Below are 15,049 nucleotides of genomic sequence, written 5' to 3' on the forward strand. Positions count from 1 at the left end.
TCAGTCGTATGGAAAGGCACCAGAGGGGAGGAGAAAGATCAGTGGACAGGAAGTCAAGAAACCTGCCTCTAATGGAACTTTGCAATTTAATGTACCTGTGACTGTGGGCAACTTAATTCCAATCCATAGGCCTATATCACATTTGTAAAATGGAAGGATTAGTTGAAGTGATCTCTAGGTTTCTTTTTAGCTTGGATATTGGGTTTTGAAAGCTTTATTCACAATTTAAAACTAAAGGGGAATTTATGAGATCATATTTCAAAGCCAGGAAGTAGTAACAGTCTGTTGGCTCTTTTGCTCCTTTGATCAGAAGCTACAGAAGAACTAGTGAGTGATCTTGGCCTCTCTCTCCTATAACCACACACCCACACCCTGATGGCAAGTATCTAGATCTGTGTTCCTCAGAGCGTCTGTTTAGGGAAATGCTAACTAATGTTCTATGAGACATCAAATACATTTATGGCATCTTGTATAATAAACGTTCCTGATGGAGAGTCACAATGCTATTAAACGTCCTGAGAAGGCCTGCCATAAGGAAACTCACATAATTTTACTTAACCCAGCATGTTTCAAACATACGGAAATAGAACACTTTGGCATATCCTATCCTCTGTTTGGAACAAATGGGATTCACACGCCTACATTTTTAGGGAATTTATGAGATCAGCTATCAGTTGGCAGTTAGGACAGTTCTGGGACCTCTGCAAATATGGGAAGATCTAGTACATTCCTCAGGGAGCTTGGGAGTCTTGTGATTCTCACAGCTCTCCACCCCACCAGTTAAAAGAAAATCTTTCAACAGTGGGAGCCTCAGGACCTCCTTTGTTTTGCAGGAAAGTTCCCATCTAAGCAAGGAGGTCGGTGACATCCCTATCACTGCTGGTTTTGATTTATTTTTGCTTTGGGGAACTTGTTTTCCTCACTCTTTTTGTTCAACAATTACTGTTCTCTTTCTTTCCTAGCTCCATAAGGTTTGTATAATTTCCTACCTCCTAATATTTTCACTACCAAACGGGTAGGTGGGAAAGGTTCATGCATCATTTGGGTACTGAACCTGCCGGTGCTTCACATCCTTCATTTGTTTTTGAGAGTTTTCAGTCTCAATTCCCTCAATTCCTGACTCATCAGGACACACACACACACACACACACACACACACGCATGTGCATAGTCATTTGGAAAAAATTAATTTAATCTGTATTTCTTTTTTTAAAATAGTTTATTTATTTTTTAATTTATATCCAAGTTAGTTAGCATATAGTCCAACAATGATTTCAGGAGTAGATTCCTTAGTGCCCCTTACCCATTTAGCCCATCCCCCCTCCCACAACCCCTCCAGTAACCCTCTGTTTGTTCTCCATATTTAAGAGTCTTTTATGTTTTTGTCCCCCTCCCTGTTTTTATATTATTTTTGCTTCCCTTCCCTTATGTTCATCTGTTTTGTGTCTTTTTTTTTTAATGTTTTTATTATTTATTCTTGAGAGAGAGACAGAGCGTGAGCAGGGGAGGAGCAGAAAGAAAGGGAGACACAGAATCTGAAGCAGGCTCCAGGCTCCAAGCTGTCAGCACAGAGCCTGATGTGGGCCTTGAACTCACGAACCGCAACATCATGACCTGAGCCGAAGTCGGACACTTAACCGACTGAGCCACCCAGGCGCCCCCTGTTTTGTATCTTAAAGTCCTCATATGAGTGAAGTCATATGACATTTGTCTTTCTCTAATTTCACTTAGCACAATACCTTCTAGTTCCATCCACGTAGTTGCAAATGGTAAGATTTCATTCTTTTTGATGGCTGAGTAATACTCCATTGTGTGTGTGTGTGTGTGTGTATGTATACATACACATACATACATATACATACCATACATATAATATATATTATATATATATATATACACACACACATACACACATGCATACATATATATACTACATCTTCTTTATCCATTCATCTATCGATGGACATTTGGGCTCTCTCCATACTTTGCCTATTGTTGATAGTGCTGCTACAAACATGGGGGTACATGTGTCCCTTCGAAATAGCACACCTATATCCCTTGGATAAATACCTAGTAGTGCAATTGCTGGGTCGTAGGGTAGTTCTATTTCTAATTTTTTGAGGAGCATCCATACTGTTTTCCAGAGTGACTGCACAAATTTGCATTCCCACCAACAATGCAAAAGGGATCCTCTTTCTCCGCATCCTCACCAACATCTGTTGTTGCCTGAGTTGTTAATGTTAGCTACTCTGACAGGTGTGAGGTGGTACCTTATTGTGGTTTTGATTTGTATTTCCCTGATGCTGAGTGATGTTGAGCATAAAATCTGTATTTCTGAAGACTTCTCAATTATTTTGGCCCCATCATTAAGCAGTTTAAAGAAAATACAAATCTCGAAGCAGGCAAAAACGTACTGTGCATTGGCGTACCTGTAAGTCTGAAACCAAGAAACAATACGAAAAGCTACTTTTGCACTTAGTTCCTTTTTTACTTTGAGGTTTTCAGGATTTCTGCCTAAGCAAACCACCTTAGTTTTCTTTTTAAGATTTTATTTTTAAGAAATCCCTACACCCAAAGGGGAGGTTTGAACTTACAACCCCAAGGTCAAGAGTTGCATGCTCCATGAACTGAGCCAGCCAAGAGGCCCCAAGATTCCCAGTTTTATAACAGGTTTATTTAAAAACTCTTGGGAAGCCAATAACCTGTTAGTATACTAAATTATTCTTCAACCCCATGGGACTTGAGTTACATGATATGATTAGCACTTTTTTGTAAGTAAGCTCTACGCCCAAAGCCCAAAGCGGGGGCTGGAGATTACAACCCTGAGATCAAGAGTTGTACACTCTGCCAACTGAGGTAGCCAGATGCCTCAAATATTAACACTTTATGTCTTACTCTTTTCCCCAGTTCCAGACCCACTAGCCTTTTCCTTCTCTAAACACCGCCCCAAATTGTTCTTTGTCCCAGGGAAATCACCTGTTTCTAATCCATCAGGCTGACCTGCCATAGCTTCACTGGCTGAAGCTCATCCTTTTGTCAAAGACCACATGGGGCACCTGGGTGGCTCAGCTGGTTAAGCGTCTGACTTCGGCTCAGGTCATGATCTCACTGTTTGTGGGTTCAAGCCCCGCATCAGGCTCTGTGCTGACAGCTCAGAGCCTGGAACCTGCTTCGAGTTCTGTGTCTAACCCTCTCCTGCTCACACTATGTCTCTCTCTACCTCTCAACAGGCATCTTACCCCTGGCAGTGTGTGTCTCACCCACTAGAAGCAATGACATCAGTTGCCTCTGAATATTCCTTCCATGAGAAGATAGGAACTGTCCTCAGCTCCTGCTAGCCCAGAGCTGCTCCAACTTTAACATGTATACAAATCCTGTAGGATTCAATTAAAATACATATTCTGATTTAGAAAGTCTGGGCAAAACTGAGATTTTGCATTTCTTTTTTTTTTTTAAGGTTTATTATTTTTGGGAGAGGCAGGGAAAGAGAGAGTACACAAGCTGGGGAAGGGCAGAGAGAGACACACACAAACACAGACTCTAAAGCAGGCTCCAGGCTCTGAGCTGCAAGCGTGAAGCCCAACGTGGGGCTCGAACCCACAAACCGTGAGATCATGACCTGAGCTGAAGTCAGACGTTTGACTAAGCCACCCAAGTGCCCCAAGATAATATTTTAATGCAATATTTAAAAAATAACAACTAATGTAAAAACTGCATGATGAATAAAATATCAGCATTTAAAATAAAGACAGGATCCAACAACACCAGTATTAGAGCGAGGCAAGTAAGGCCAAATTCTATGGGTTGTAGGGTCAGACCACACTCAGTCTAGTGTGGGTATTAAGCGACTGGTGGCACTTAGGTTTTGTGCCTACATCCTGGCCACAAGTGAGTCTGGAAGAGCAGCATATTCTGGCTAAGCTATTCTGAGGAAAACCTTAGTATTTATTAGAGTTAGAGATAAATCACTATAGAACTATAGAGAATAGAGGACAAAATACCTCTTGTGAAACTGGGGAGGCTCCAAGGAAAAGATAAGGTTTGAGCTGGGGAAAAGGGAAAGCAGAAAGAATATTGGATTTGCAATCAGAAAATGGGGTTCCTTTCTTTGCTGCTTGCTTTACTAGCTGTGACAATTCAGGCAAGTCACTTTGCTTCTCTGAGTGTAACTCTTTATGTGTTTACACTTTATTTGTAAAAACTCATCCTATGTGACGTGCCAAAGACTTGTGAGGATGAACTGAGATTAAATGAGTGAATGGGGTTTCTAAACTGAAAAGCACTATGCAAACATCTTGGACTGTTATTAAGTCCATAAGGAGGGACAGGATTTTGACAAAAGGCATTGAGGGAGAAGGGCCTTTGGGCAGAGAGAATGAAAGGTGAAGTGGTTTTTGTACGAGGCTAGACAAAAGGAAACTGGGCTTTGAAGACTAGGAAGATGAAAGCAGTCAAGGAATGCCTGTGTTTAAAGACCATTAAGGAAACAAAGCCCAGGACCCCAAGCTTGAAGGGTAAAACCAAGCTCTGTGGTCTCACAAGTACTCAAGAGTGAGACACCTTACTCTCACATTTTGCTTCCTAGATGGTCTTTTTGAAGGCAGGCAGGCACTATGTCTTACTTATCTTTGTTTCCAGAAGCCTGACACTTTCTGGCCAAGTGCACTATGCTCCGTTCTCAAGGAATGAATGAGTGTCCGTCCAAAGGCTTGGGACCTCTACCCCAAGGGGTGGTACAGATTAAGTGGTTGGGTAGCTTTGAAAAGCAGGTTCTTCTGTGCACATTGGGATGCTCTCCTGATAGCCTGGTGTTAAGAGAGCTCACCAGATCCTAGGTAAGGACGGCACTCTTAAGGAAGAGTAAGATGGGGCCAAGGGCTCTAGCCGTCTTATTGCTACGATGACTGAAAATGAAGGGAAGGTGGGGGGATGACGACTACACGTGTTAACATTTAATAGAACTACAGATGAGTGTGAACACGCAAGCACACACAGACGCACAAATGAGTGCACGGGAAACTGGTTAAATCTGAGTAAGGTCTGCAATCTAGTCAATTGTATTGGCGTGGTCAGTTGCATCGTACCAATGTCAATTTCCTGGTTTTGACAATGTAGCATAGTTACGTAAGCTGGTGAGGGAAGCTGGGTGGGTGATGGGTATATCGAGACTTCCTTGTATTAATTTTACAGCTTTTTGTAAGTCTAAAATTATTTCAAAATAAAGCAAAGAAACCAGAAACAAATAGAGCCTCCCTCTCGAGCCCAGCCTCGCCCACCCCGACAGCGCCCCACACCTCACACTTCGCCCTCCGTACCCCCTCTCCTGCTCAGGTAAGGCGGGGAGAGCGGGAGCTGCAGGGCCGCGCACGCGCAGTCCTGAAATCCCCCCGCCGCGTCTCTAGGAAGTCACGCTTGCGCAGTCTTGGCTCTTGCCCGCCGCGCCTGCCCCACTACGCGGCGGGGTACTCGGCCGCCTTGGCCCCTTCGCGCTGCCGTCTTTTCCGGCAGTTGGAGCGCTTCCTGTTGTCCTCACCCGCAACCGCCCCTCGGCCCGGACTCCAGAGTCCCTGAGGCGTCCCCTCGTCTCTTCTGGTCGGCCGGGTGCTGCCGCTGGGGCTTCGCCTGTCCGCCGGTCGAGAGACATCGCTGGCCGCGCCGGCGTCCGCGGCTTGTCGCCGCCCCCAGCCCTTCTTCCCCCGGGGCTCTGGTGAGTGTCTCGCTGCCACTGTCTTCAGGCCATCCCAGGCTTTTCCCCTCGTCTCCTCCCGACTCTTTTTGGGCTTCTCCCTTCCCGCCGACGCCCTCTTTCCAGCCCTGTCCTGTCGGCCCCTCGGCCGCCCTCCTCAGCCTCCTGACAGTCTCCCTCCTCTGGGTTTCCCGAGGGTCCCCTGTCAGTCCTCTCCACGTTTTCCCAGTCCCAGGCTCCCCACCCCATTCTTTCTTTCTTTCTTTTTGTGCAGCTGGGGCGGGGAGCCAGGCTGTCTCTCTTTTCCATGTTGCCAGCTTTGTCTACTCGTTGCAACAGCTCAGTCTCCTCTGGGACCTCAGTCATTGCCAGTTTTCACTTCTTTTGCTTTTTTTCTGGGGTCTGAGAACCTAAGAGCTGTTGTGTGAGGCAGAGGTGTGGAAAGCCCACCTTGGGGTGTGGTTCCTTTGAGTCTGCTCCCTTCCCGGTGGCTAGTCTTAGGGTACTGGGCTTCAGATCATCTTAAAATCACAGGAAGATTGATGGAGATTTTTTTTTTAAAGAGTAGAAAAGAAAAGTCAATAAGGACTGGGAGGAAAGTCTGTGTCAGAAAGTGTATGGAACAGCTAGTAGAGAGACCAGATCTCCCGGCTGCACTTCGAATTGACCGAAAGACACAAAGAGAACACTTGTTGTTTTTGAAATGTACAGAGGAAGGTTGGCGCGAGGTAGACCTTGTGCTTCCTCCCCCTTTCAGCTCACCTTGGCTCTGAATTCGGATTAGCCAGGCAGCAGATGTGGTTTCCCTAAACGTAAAACATGACCACGATAATGGGCTCCACTGTCTACCCCAGACATTCGAGAGCGGCTTGCTCACCAGGGGACCAGAGCACTATCCTCCAACTTTGTAGAGAAAACCACTTCACGTGCCAACTCCATCCCTACCAAACATACGTAGCCCCAGCTCCTAGTAATGGTCATAAAAGATGAGTGCCTTCTTCGTAAATCTTTATAAGGTGCTTACTAAGTGCATAGCATTGTGCATGAGACTGGAGAAGGATATTAAAAGTACTTGCTTCCCAGTGGCTTACAGTTCAGGAGGAGAAATTAGGATGCATGATTCTTCTTCTTCTTCTTCTTTTTAAAGTTATTTTTTGTTTACTTTTGAGAGGGAGAGAGGGAGAGAGAGAATCCCAAGCAGGCTTGTCAGCACAGAGCCCGACGTGGGGCTCGATCCCCTGCACACTGTGAGATCAAGACTGGAGCTGAGATGGAGAGTCGGAGGCTTGACTGACTGAGCCACCCAGATGCCCCCAAGATGGATGACTGTTAAGGAGTAGTCTTAGCCTCCGTGTTCATTTGCCCAGATGGAAGGTTCTGGATTGTCAGTCACAAAGAAAGAATTAGTGAGAGAAGGGGTGTTCATAGAGGTAACAGTACCATTGTAAAGTCAGTCAGCCAGGCATAGCCATCTGGGTTGAATAAAACAGTGGTTTTCATGTGATCTGCTTTTATGTTTGCAGTACCTACCCCTGCCTTACAAAGATCCAGTTCTCTTATTAAATTTTTAAAACTTTTAAGGGGCTCCTGGGTGGCTCAGTTGGTTAAGCGTCGGACTTCAGCTCAGGTCCTGATCTCAAGGTTCGTGGGTTCAAGCCCTGCATCAGGCTCTGTGCTGACAGCTCAGAGCCTGGAGCCTGCTTTGGATTCTGTGTCTCCTTCTCTCTCTGCCCCTTCCCACACACGTTTTGTCTCTCTCTGTCTCTCAAAAAAAAAATAATAAAATAAATAAATAAATAAATAAAACTTTTAAGAATTTCTCACCTACCTATTCCCTAATTCTGCAGAGTTGAAGAATGAAACAAACAGGGAAGGGACCTCCCGTAGTCTGTAGGTCAGGGCATGAAGGCTTGAATAGTCAAAAGCATAAGGGAAAGCTCTGTCTTATAAAAGGTACTTGGTTGACCCAGTAAACCTATAAATTGCTATAGGGCAATAGTAATTGTATCTTTTGATGAAAGGTTATTAGAATAGGCTCATCCTTTTATGAGTGAAGGAAGGGGAGGAAGAGGTTTTGAAGAAAGGTCAAAGGGAAGGATAGTGCAATCTTTGCTATTACATTAGAGACTGTATGTGAAGGTTGAAAATCATTCTGCTAGAAAATTTGTTAGCCTATTATATGATCATCTTTGAGTACGCTTCATATCCTGTTGATCTTTTTAAAAGCTTAGGAAGCCATGCCAGTGACTTAAATGAGTCAAAACTTTCTCCACCCCAGTATTTATATACCTATCAATGTAAATGTAATTTTGTTCTTTAATTTTGTTGACAACTGAAAAATCATTAACTTGCTCAACTTATGTTTATTAACCACTTATTATCTGGAAGGTGCTCTTTGTCTTAGGTTTAAACACTCTTCTAGTTGCATTTCTATGTTAAAATAATTTCAGTTGTTAAAATGTAACCACATCTGTGTATTTATAAAAAATGTCTCCAGAAATGTTCAGACCAGGGAGGAGTACAAAGCACTCCCTTACTTAGACTTGTTTTTAAATCTGGTTTCAAAATTTCTTCACCAGACTTAGAGTGCATGTGGTTTTCATTGTGGGTGGAGGGGGTATAGGCTGACAAATAAGGAACCACACCCAAGCTTCATAAACCAGAGGTTTTTGAAAAATCTACTGATATCCTAAAAACATTTGCGTTTTCTTTGTTTGGTATTAGCAGAAACTTCCCCATAAAAAATATAACATAATAACAAATAACATAAGGTAGAGCTGAGCTCACTTGAATTTATGATTACTGATCATTTTGGCACATCATCAATAAAAACATTTGAAGTAGAGCCTTGATTTTGAATTTCTTTGCTCTCAAAGAATTATTCTTTTATATGATTTTCCCTGAATATTTTTTTAATAAAGTTGCTTAATGTTAAGCCTTTTGTCTTAGTAATAATAAGTATTTGCACATTCCTTAATAGCTTTAATCTATGAGACAGTTTAAAAAGCTGCTAAGTATGGGGCGTCTGGGTGGCTCAGTCCATTGAGCGTCCGACTTAGCTCAGGTCATGATCTTGCGGTTTGTGAGTTCCAGCCCCGCGTCGGGCTCTGTGCTGACAGCTCAGAGTCTGGAGCCTGCTTCAGATTCTGTCTCTCTCTCTCTCTCTCTGCCCCTCCCCCAGTCACACTCTGTCTCTCCTTCAAAAATAAAATAAACATTAAAAAAAAATAAAATAAAAAATAAAAAGCTGCTAAGTATTAAAGGGAACCTGAAGGAAACTTTTCATAGAATGTACTATCTTTGAAAATGGCCCTTGGCCCCTCCTACTTTTACTCCGCTTTATATTGGGACGAAAGGACAGACTTAAAGGCAGGCAGTCATGTTGGAGGAAGGCATGATAAGGATAAAATACTGAACATTATTGCCAATGCTGGAGCAGGTCCAGATTGGTGAATGGTGTGGCCAAGTGTGACAATATGGGCTGGCAAAAATATCTGGGGTGGGGGTGGAGGATGAAATTTAAATTTAGGAAAAAATATTCTATAAACTATTTAAACCTTGTTGGTATCAGTTTTCTCATATGTAAAACTAGGAGGTTAGGGTCCCTTGTTTTCCAGATCTCTTCCATCACTAAAATTATGATTCAGGTTATTTCTTTGTAACGATGTTTTTTTTATCACAGTTACTTGTTTTAATTTGTAAATCCAAATAGCAAGCATTTATCAAATATCATAAGACATGTCAGTACATGAATACCTATAAATGGGCATTTTAGTCATAGGTTTTTTTTAACTATAGGAATGGCAGATTTAAAAGTTATTTGTAGTTAGGGGCGCCTGGGTGGCTCAGTTGGTTGAGCGTCCGACTTTGGCTCAGGTCATGATCTCGCAGTTTGTGAATTCCAGCCCCGTGTCGGGCTCTGTGCTGACGGCTTGGAGCCTGGAGCCTGCTTCAGATTCTGTGTCTCCTTCTCTCTCTGCCCCTCCTCCACTTGTGCTCTGTCTTTCTCTGTCAAAAATAAGTAAATGTAAATTAAAAAAAAAGTTATTTGTAGTTTAATAGTAATAGTACATATTCATTGAAGAAAATATGGAAATTATGGAAAAGCACAAACGAATAAAATGATGTATTGCGTTCTTACTGCCTAGAGTTAAGCCGGTGGTAACATTTTGATACGTATTTCAAATAATTCTGTGCACATCTGGTAAACACATAAATCAATAATTTAATCAGTTCTGTTGTTGGATATTCAAGTTATTTCAAGTTTTCCTTTGCCATTACACTGCTACATTGAGTCTCCTTGTGTATGAATCCCTATGGGTCTTTGATTTCTTTTAGGTAAATTCTTGGATGGCAAAGAATTATATCGTGTCTATATTATATCTTCTTAATTTACGCTTATGGTGTTACGATCTTGTTCTCTTCCTTTTTTTAAAATTAACAAGATGTTTTAAAGATATTCATGTCACTTTTAGGTACAGATAGATTTGCTTCTGACTACTGCATGTTATTTCTTTATGTGCACCCACAGCATTTTATTTATTTCCTTACTGAATTGGCTTCAACTTCCTATGTCACAAATGATGGCATAATAAACATCCCCTCTAATGCACATCATTGTGCATATCTCCTTAAGAGCATGTGTGACAATTTCTTTAGGCCTTATACCTAGAGATGGTATTTCTGGGTCATAGGACATTAATACACACTTATTTTCACCAAGTATTCTGTTTATGTGGCTTTTGTTATATATTTACATGTTTGTCTTCCAGAAAACTTGTACCAGTTTACTTTCCTACCAGGGAGGTGGGAGAGTGATTGTTAGTTGATGGATTCTAACTCCAAAACTAATACCTCTTCTTTTTTTGTTTCTAGCAGCCATGGCAATGACAGGCTCAACACCTTGCTCATCCATGAGTAATCACACAAAGGAAAGGGTGACAATGACCAAAGTGACACTGGAGAATTTTTATAGCAACCTTATCGCTCAACATGAAGAACGAGAAATGAGGTAAAGAATTTTGTTTGAGAAAATTGTGTCATGGTTTTGGCATTCGTGTCTAGTGTCACAAAACACATTCATAATACTGTTGAAAGGAGATAAGAATAGCAGCGTCCATATTATATCCTATCCCATTAGAATGGAAGGACAGTGCCATTGATTTCCAAAGTCCTTGCTATTAACCCACTTATTTCTACTACTAGCCAATAACACAGGGGTGCCTGGCTGGCTCAATCAGTGGAACATGCCACTCTTGATCTTAGGGTTGTGAGTTTGGGCCCCATGTTGGGTATAGAGATTACTTAAAAATAAATTCTTAGAAAAAAAATAACACAGAATTCCATAGTAGTATGAAAACATTGGCCAAATTCTTAGATTTATTGTTAAAGTAGTGCGATGTAGTAGAAAGAGCAGCCCTTATGGAATCAGACCTGGGTTTAGAATCCTGCCTTTACCATTTAGTAGCTGTCTGAGGCCAGGACCAGTTTCTTAGACTTTTTGTGTATCAGTTCCCAATCTGGAAAATGGGGATAATACTTGCCTCGCAGGATTGTTGTGGGAATTAGATATAACATATGTGAGTATCCACCATAGTGCTTCTCACATAGCAATCACTCAGTCACTTAGCACCTGGTATATATTATTTATATAGTAACTCGTAATTAAAATTTTGTTCCCAACATTTTATTATGAAAATGTTCAGAAGTACAGAAAAGTTGAAGGAATTATACAGTGAATACCTGTATATACATCTAGATTCTTCAATTACCATTCATTGTTCTATCACATATCCATTTATCCATCTCTATCCATTCATTAAACCATCTTAATTTTTTGCTGTACTTCAAAGTATGTTGCAGATGTCAGTATATTTTACCTCTTGTATAGCAAATGAGTTCAATGTGTGTATATGTATACATATATGTATTTTTAAATATTTCAGTTTAAGCAGTTTAAATATTTATTCATTTTGAGAGCGAGAGAGCACGTGTGAACAGGGGAGGGGCAGAGAGAGAGAGGGAGAGAATCCCAAGCAGGCTCCTTACTGTCAGAGCAGAACCTGATGTGAGGCTTGATCCCACGAACTGTGAGGTCATGACCTGAGCTGAAATCAAGAGTCGGACGCCTAACTGACTGAGCTACCCAGGCGCCCCACAAGTGTATGTACCTGTAGAACTGAAACTCCTACCAAGACATAGAACATTATTATCATCATCCTAGAAAGTTCTTTGATTCTTGGAGATGTTCCTTCAACCCCAGGCAACCACTATTGTAATTTTAGATTACTCTTGCTTATTCTATACAAATGGAGGTTGTAAATGGATTTATATATAGTAAGCACTCATTTCAGTAAGGCTTTTCTCACTTAGCCTAATGTTTCAAGGTTCATCCATGTTGCTGTTGTATCAATAGTTTGTTCCTTTATATTGCTGAGTACCATTCTATTTTCTGACTATACCTATACCTCTGTTTTTACATTCTTCTGTTGATAAATATCTGGGCTTTTTTCCACTTTTTGACTGTTTTGGATATGTTTCTATGAACATTTGTGTACAGATCTTTTTGTGAACATTTGCTTTCAATTCTTGGGTAAATATTTAGGAGTGGGATTGCTGGTTCATAAATATACATAAGTATGTTTCATTTTATAAGAAACTGCTAGACCTTTTTCTAAAATATTACCAATAACGTATGAGAGTTCAAGTTGCTTTACATTTTTGCGAACAAAACGTCTGTCAGTCTTTTAACTTCAGTTATTCTTATAGATGGTTAGTGGTATCTTACTGTTTAAATTGCATTGCCATGATGATTAATGATGGTGAACATTTTTTTATGTGCCTTTTGGTCATTTATATATTTTTTTTGTGTGTGTGAAGTGTTTCTTCAAATTTTTTGACCATTGAGTTGTAGGAGTTCTTTATAAGTCCTAGTTACCAGTCTTTTGTCACATAAATGTTCTGCAAATAGTTTCTTTCAGTCTCTGGCTTTCCTGTTCATTTTCTTAACAGTGTCTTTAGATAAGCGAAAGTGAAAAAAATTTTTAACCTCTTTTTTTTTTTTTTTTTGAGCGAGACAGAGTCAGCACCAGTGGCAGAGGGGCAGAAAAAGAGAGTGAGAATCCCAAGCAGGCTCCACACTGTCAACGCAGAGCCTGGTGCAGGGCTTGAACTCATGAACCGTGAGATCATGACCTGAGCCGAAGCCAAGAGTTGGAAGCTTAACTGACTGAGCCACCTAGGCACCCTAAATTTTTTTTAATGTTTATTTTTGAGAAAGAGCGTGAGTAGGAAAGGGGCAGAGAGAAAGGGATACAGAAGATCTGAAGCAGGGTCTGTGCTGACAGCAGAGAGCCCGACGCTGGGCTTGAAGCCACAAACCATGAGATCATGACCTGAGCTGAAGTTGGATGCTCAACCGACTGAGCCACCCAAGTGCCCCAGAAGTTTTAAATTTTGATGAAATCTGGAGTGCCTGGGTGGCTCAGTCAGTTGAGCATCCAACTCTTGATTTTGGCTCAGGTCATGATTCCAGGGTTGTGGGATCGAGCCCCACATTGGGCTCTGTGCTGAGTGTGGAGCCTGTTTGGGATTCTCTGTCTCTCTCTGTCTCTCTCTCTCTCTCTCTCTCTCCCTTCCTCCCTCTCCTTCTGCCCCTCTCTACTGTTCATGCTCTCTCTTTCTAAAATAAAAGTAATGCTAATAAAAAAATAGTTGGCATTTTTCTCTTTTATAGCTATTGCATTCTGTGATCTCTAAGAAATCTTCACTCCTCCCAAGGCATAAGGATATTTTTACATTTTCTTCTGGAAGTTTTATAATTTAGTATTTACATTTAGTTCTATGATCCATCTTTAATTAATAAGTGTATGAGGTGGGGATTGAGATTTATTTTTTTTGTTATGGATATTCAGTTGTTTTAGCACCATTTGTTGCAAGGATTTCCTTTTCCCCATTAGATTCTTCGGCATTTTTATCAAAAACCAAATACCATGTAGCGTGTATCTGTTTTTTTTTTTTCTTTTTAGAAGGTTTTTTCTTTTCTGTCTTTTATTCTTTCATTCATTCATTCATTCATTCATCAGTGAGGGAGAGCCAGAAAGAGAGGGAGACAGAGGATCTGAAGTACACTCTACACTGACAGCAGAGAGTCCGATGTGGCACTTGAACCCACAAACCGTTGAGATCATGACCTGTGCTGAAGTTGGGTGCTCTAACCAACTGAGCCACCCAGACACCCAAGATTTTATTTTTTTAAAGATTTTATTTTTAAGTAATCTCCACACCCAACATGGGGTTCACACTTACAACCCTGAGATTGAGTTGCATGCTTTACTGATTGAGCCAGCCAGGTGCCCCCATTTGTGGATTTTTTATTCTCTTTCATTGATCTGTTTGTCCCTATGTCAGTATCACACTGACGTGGTTACTGTTAGCTTTCTGCTAAGTTTTGAAGTCATGTAGGTTAAGTCTTCAACTTCGTTGTTGGTTTTTTTCCCCCTAAGATTGTTTTGGATAGTCTAGTTTCTTTGCATTTTCTTTTCCTTCCTTTCTTTCTTTCTTTCTTTCTTTCTTTCTTTCTTTCTTTCTTTCTTTCCCTCTTTCTTTCAAGAATTTTAAAAATTTTAATACAGTTCAAATTAGTTTGCTGGGTTCATTTCAGCTCCTTTACTGCCAAATCTGAGGGCAGGGACTGCTTCAGTTTCCCTGCCTTCTCTCTGTCTGTGATGACCAAAGTGTAAAGGTATCTGCTGCATCAGACTTTAAACTTCACATTATCCTTATTGTTCTTGATCTTGATGGATTTGGCATCCTTTACCTGGCTGTGAGCAGAAAATCCTTGATTTCTTCAATTTTGTAAGACATGGCTACAAAGGGTGCAGGCAAGCATGCAGCCAGCATGGCAAGTGGCAATTTTATTTTCATATAAATTTCAGAATCAGGTTGTCAATTTCTAGAGGAAAGCTTAATGGAATTATGAATATAATTGTACTGAATCTGAAGATCACTTTGGGGGAGCATTGACATCTTAACAGTATTGAATCTTCTGATACATGAACGTGGTATATCTTCCCATTCTCTTAGGTCTTTAATTTTTCTCAGAAGTGTTTTGTAGTGTTTAATATGGGGTTGTTATATGTTATTTTGTTCATCTATTGCCAGTACTTTGGGGTTGTTTTGATGTTGTTGTAAGTGGATATTTAATTTTTTTTCCAGTTGTTGCTGCTGGCGTATAGAAATATACCTGAATTTTGTATATTGACCTTATACCCTGCAACTTGCTAATTTACTTATTCTAGTAGCTTTTTTGGTAGATTCCTTAGGATTTTCTGTGTAAACAATTATGCATATTCAAATAGAGAG

General features: G+C 41.0%; 1 protein-coding gene across 3 annotated transcripts in view; it reads left to right on the forward strand.

Moving 5' to 3' along the window:
* The first annotated feature begins 5,443 nt into the window (after positions 1-5,443).
* Positions 5,444-15,049, forward strand: part of STK38 (serine/threonine kinase 38) — a 41,576-nt gene continuing 31,970 nt past the window's right edge. For 2 of the 3 annotated variants that reach the window (XR_006966239.1, XM_047102639.1), the window contains exons 1-2: positions 5,444-5,707; positions 10,565-10,697. Coding sequence is in view for 2 of the 3 variants with exons in the window: in XM_047102639.1 (XP_046958595.1) it covers positions 10,567-10,697 (131 nt within the window). In the remaining variant the exon portion in view is untranslated. Of the gene's footprint in view, positions 5,708-10,561; positions 10,698-15,049 lie in introns of all 3 variants that reach the window. The other variant, XM_047102640.1, reaches the window with a different exon arrangement.

The sequence above is a fragment of the Lynx rufus genome, unplaced genomic scaffold (assembly GCF_022079265.1).
Source record: "Lynx rufus isolate CCGP_SWC_20201006 ecotype Redwood Valley unplaced genomic scaffold, mLynRuf1.p SCAF_6, whole genome shotgun sequence".
NCBI lineage: Eukaryota > Metazoa > Chordata > Mammalia > Carnivora > Felidae > Lynx > Lynx rufus.